Raw genomic sequence first — 3,692 nt, 5'->3', positions numbered from 1 at the left:
AAAACCGATCAAAAATCTTCCCTAAGAAACCGCTTCCCCGGACCCCTATTAGACAGGCCCATCAGTCCTTGTCTCATTCGCGGGCTGGATCGTGGCTGAGGGCCCTGCATGGCCCAAGGTCGCTGGCACCAAAAAAGATGAGCCCTCGTACTATTACTCCCTCCGTCTGAAACTACTTGTCATCAAAATGGATGAAAATGAATGTATTTAGAACTAAAATACATCTAGATACATCCATTTCAATAACAAGTATTTCCGGATGAAGGGAGTACGTGTTCCAGGTGTTACGCGATCGACGACGTAGGCCTTCTCCGCCTTCCACTCAGAGATCTGGTAGGCTTCGTTGCTAATCGACCGGGGCCGCGTCGGATACGGCTCCTACCTCCACTCAGATATCGATCCAGCCGCTACAAATATATACATATCCCCGCACCACGTACGCCACCAACCACCAAAGCAACACATAAGAGCGGAACCATGAGCCATCTGAAGACGAGCGCCTGCACCATGGCCGCCGGCGACGACGACGACTGGGTGTACATCGACGGTGACCAAGAGACGAAGTCTTCGCCGGCGCCAGCGCCGGCTGTCGTGTGTGCCTCCGATAGCCTCGACGAGTCGGAGCATTGCGCATTCGACTTGAAGCTGCTTGCCGATCTAGACTATCTCACAAGGAAAAAGGATTCCCGGATCAGGATGGATGTCCGCGCCCCGGCGCCTGACGATGCTGCGACAGTATGAATTTTTTTGGCATCAAAGAGGCATGTGTGTGCAATGTTCATGCAAATTTTCGTGGTGTTTGGGCATTGTACGAACTCGTGGCAAAAAAAAAATATTTGGCTCAAATTTATTTTTTTGAAAAAATGCGCTATTTTGTTTTTTTGGCTAGAGCTCCTACTATGTCATTTGATCACGGAATTTTGCACGCATCTTACGTACCTGAGCATCTTTGATGCCAAAAAGTTTCATATTTTTTCTATTTTTTTTGCTATTTTTTTAGAATTTACTGTTCACCAATGTACATATTTACATTTTTTTGTTTGTCATGAGCTGCTCGAATATTGACACACCACGATATTTTGCACGGGTCTTGTGCACCAGAGTATCTTCGTTACTGTAAAATTTCAGATTTTTTTGATTTTTCCCTATTTTTTCGATTTTACTGTTCACCAAGTTAATGTTCGCCACATACTAAAACCGTCCGAAGCGGCACGAAGGACGAAAACTATCCGGTTTGATAGTTGAGGGACTAAAATTATCCGGCTTGGAGTTGAAGGACGATTTCTAAACTTTCGGAAGAGTTTGAGGACGAAAAAAATACTTATCCCTTTATATAAAGGTAATGGTCGCTGCGCCCCTGTGGATTTTTGTTATATGAAGAGAAACTAGTGTTGTTGTTGTAGAAAATAAAGTTAGCCAAATCTCAACGGCTGGCTTCATAACATCTCACCAGATTCATATTTAGCAATCGCGTGGATATAGGATTTCCTTTTGATCCCAGTCAAAATACCTAGTGACAGTACATGTGAAGCATTGTGCCACATGCCACCATCCAAGGCATATGCTAAGATTTTTAACATGAAATGAAAACGACATAGTCAACCAGACAAAACTGTCACCTTATCAGATTTTTTTACCAAACTATTTGCACAAGCACAGCATAACAAAAGAATAAATCAAATCGCTCAAAAAAAAGAATATCAAATTCCAACTCAAAGAGGAAAAATAAATCAGATGGCACGCATGGGTATAAACAGTTACTAGGCTTGGCCATTAAGCCTGACAGGTTTATCCAAACAAGTTGCTCTTTTAATTACACCATATAACAACATACCCACGGCACAGCACCGAGTATAGGTAAAAACGAAAGGAAAAGGAAAAAAAAAACGAAAAGAAAAGTTCTAAGCAGAACATGTCCTTTCTGCAATGTATACATGATGCATATATTTTTGGCTCTACAGAGATATCTTCAACCATCTCACTTCTGGCACGACCGCTGCAAGGGATCCTGCTTCGAAGGACCGTTTGGAGAAACTTTCCCCAAAACATTCAAAGCCTTCATCCGTTGCAGCTCTTTACCTGTGTGATGCAGTGTTAGTGCATGCAGGATGTATGTTCTTAAAACAAATATGCAAGAACTGATCTTGGTAACATGTCGGCCCGATAAATACTTGCCGAATTGGGCCATAATGAAAAGATGGCAAATGCATGACGCACAGATTCAAACAATTAATATCACTCAGGACTTGTAGCGTTGAGATTGCAGAAAACTACATTAAAACATATATTTATTGATGTTGAAACATATTCAGGCAGCGTGTTCCACTATGGATCTCAAATGCCTACTTGCTTGGAATGCTGACACCATATACGGCTGATACACTAATACTGTAACTTCAGAGTTGTTTTATTTCATGCATAGTACAGGCCATGATGAGGTGTTCCAGCCGTCATGCAATATAGTGTGCACATTGCACTCAAATAGAGATACCGTGCATCAGATGCTACCCATACCAATAAGGTTACCACAATATCAAGCTACTGAGATTTTGCAGCATAAATATGCAACATGATAAGACAGTCCAATATGACGGCTGAAATATAAGCTTCAAGAATGATAAGAAAGCAAAATAAGGCAAGTGAAGTATCACCTTCCTCCACTAGGAGGTGTATTGCCCTTTTCTCCAGCTCAATCGCATGCATGCTTCGACCGGCTGCTGAGAGTGACCTAAGCACTGTAATTAGGAGGAAGAAGTCAAATACCCTGTGAGAAAAATCAATTTACAAATAACTAATGTTGCTACCCAAAATTTCTTACTTCGCATATAACCCTCCTGGGGTGACCGATCACAGTTCTCCAAATATGTCTGTAATCGATCATATCTCTCACTCCAGTAAGGATTTTGGTTGCCTGATCTACGGATATCACCTTGAACGGTGGTACTAGGAGCGATAGGTGGCTCGTTAGCAGAAGCAATCGGCAGCTCATTTATCTTTGGTACAGTTTCTGCATGTGTTTCTTCGGGAGATTTAGATGGCTCTAGCCCTCCAGATTCAGTCATTTCAGATGAGACTAGACCTGCAGATTCAGCAATAGTAGGTGCCACTTCTGGCTTATTGACCTGATCATGTTGTACCATTTGCGGTTCCTCCTGTTCTGTTATCATAGGTTCAGCAACAGGAGGTGCCACTTCTGGCTTATTGACCTGATCATGTTGTACCATTTGCAGTTCCTCCTGCTCTGTTATCCTAGGTTCAGCAACAGGAGGTGCCACTTCTGGCTTATTGACTTGATCTGGTTGTACCATTTGCCGTTTCTCCTGCTCTTCTATGCAAGGTTCAGAGATAGGAGGTGCCACTTCTGGCTTATTGATCTGACCATGTTGTACAGTTTGCTGTTCCTCCTGCTCTTTTATTCCGGTTTCAGCAATAGGAGGTGCCATTTCTGGCTTATCGACCTGATCATGTTGCACCATTTGCTGTTCATCCTGACCTTTTATTCCAGGTTCAGGAATATGTGCCATTTCTGACTTCTTGACCTGATCATGTTGCACCGTTTGCTGCTCATCCAGCCCTTTTGTCCCAGATTCAGCAATAGGAGGTGCCAATTCTGGCTTATTCACCTGATCATGTTGCACCGTTTCCTGTTCATCCTGCTCTTTAATTCCAGATTCAGAAATAGGAGGTGCCAC

The 3,692-nt window shown here is 42.9% G+C and overlaps 1 protein-coding gene across 1 annotated transcript in view; it reads right to left on the bottom strand.

The window, feature by feature from the left end:
- Positions 1-1,750: 1,750 nt before the first annotated feature.
- Positions 1,751-3,692, bottom strand: part of LOC123186965 (golgin subfamily A member 6-like protein 22) — a gene marked incomplete in the record, with an annotated part of 8,528 nt that continues 6,586 nt past the window's right edge. The window contains 3 exon segments of the mRNA XM_044598696.1: positions 1,751-2,079; positions 2,652-2,735; positions 2,819-3,692. Coding sequence (XP_044454631.1) covers positions 1,979-2,079; positions 2,652-2,735; positions 2,819-3,692 — 1,059 coding nt within the window.

This window comes from Triticum aestivum, chromosome 2A, assembly GCF_018294505.1.
Source record: "Triticum aestivum cultivar Chinese Spring chromosome 2A, IWGSC CS RefSeq v2.1, whole genome shotgun sequence".
In the NCBI taxonomy this organism is placed as follows: Eukaryota; Viridiplantae; Streptophyta; class Magnoliopsida; order Poales; family Poaceae; genus Triticum; species Triticum aestivum.
Note: the sequence above shows the minus strand (reverse complement) of the source record. Positions and strands in the feature narration are given on the sequence as shown.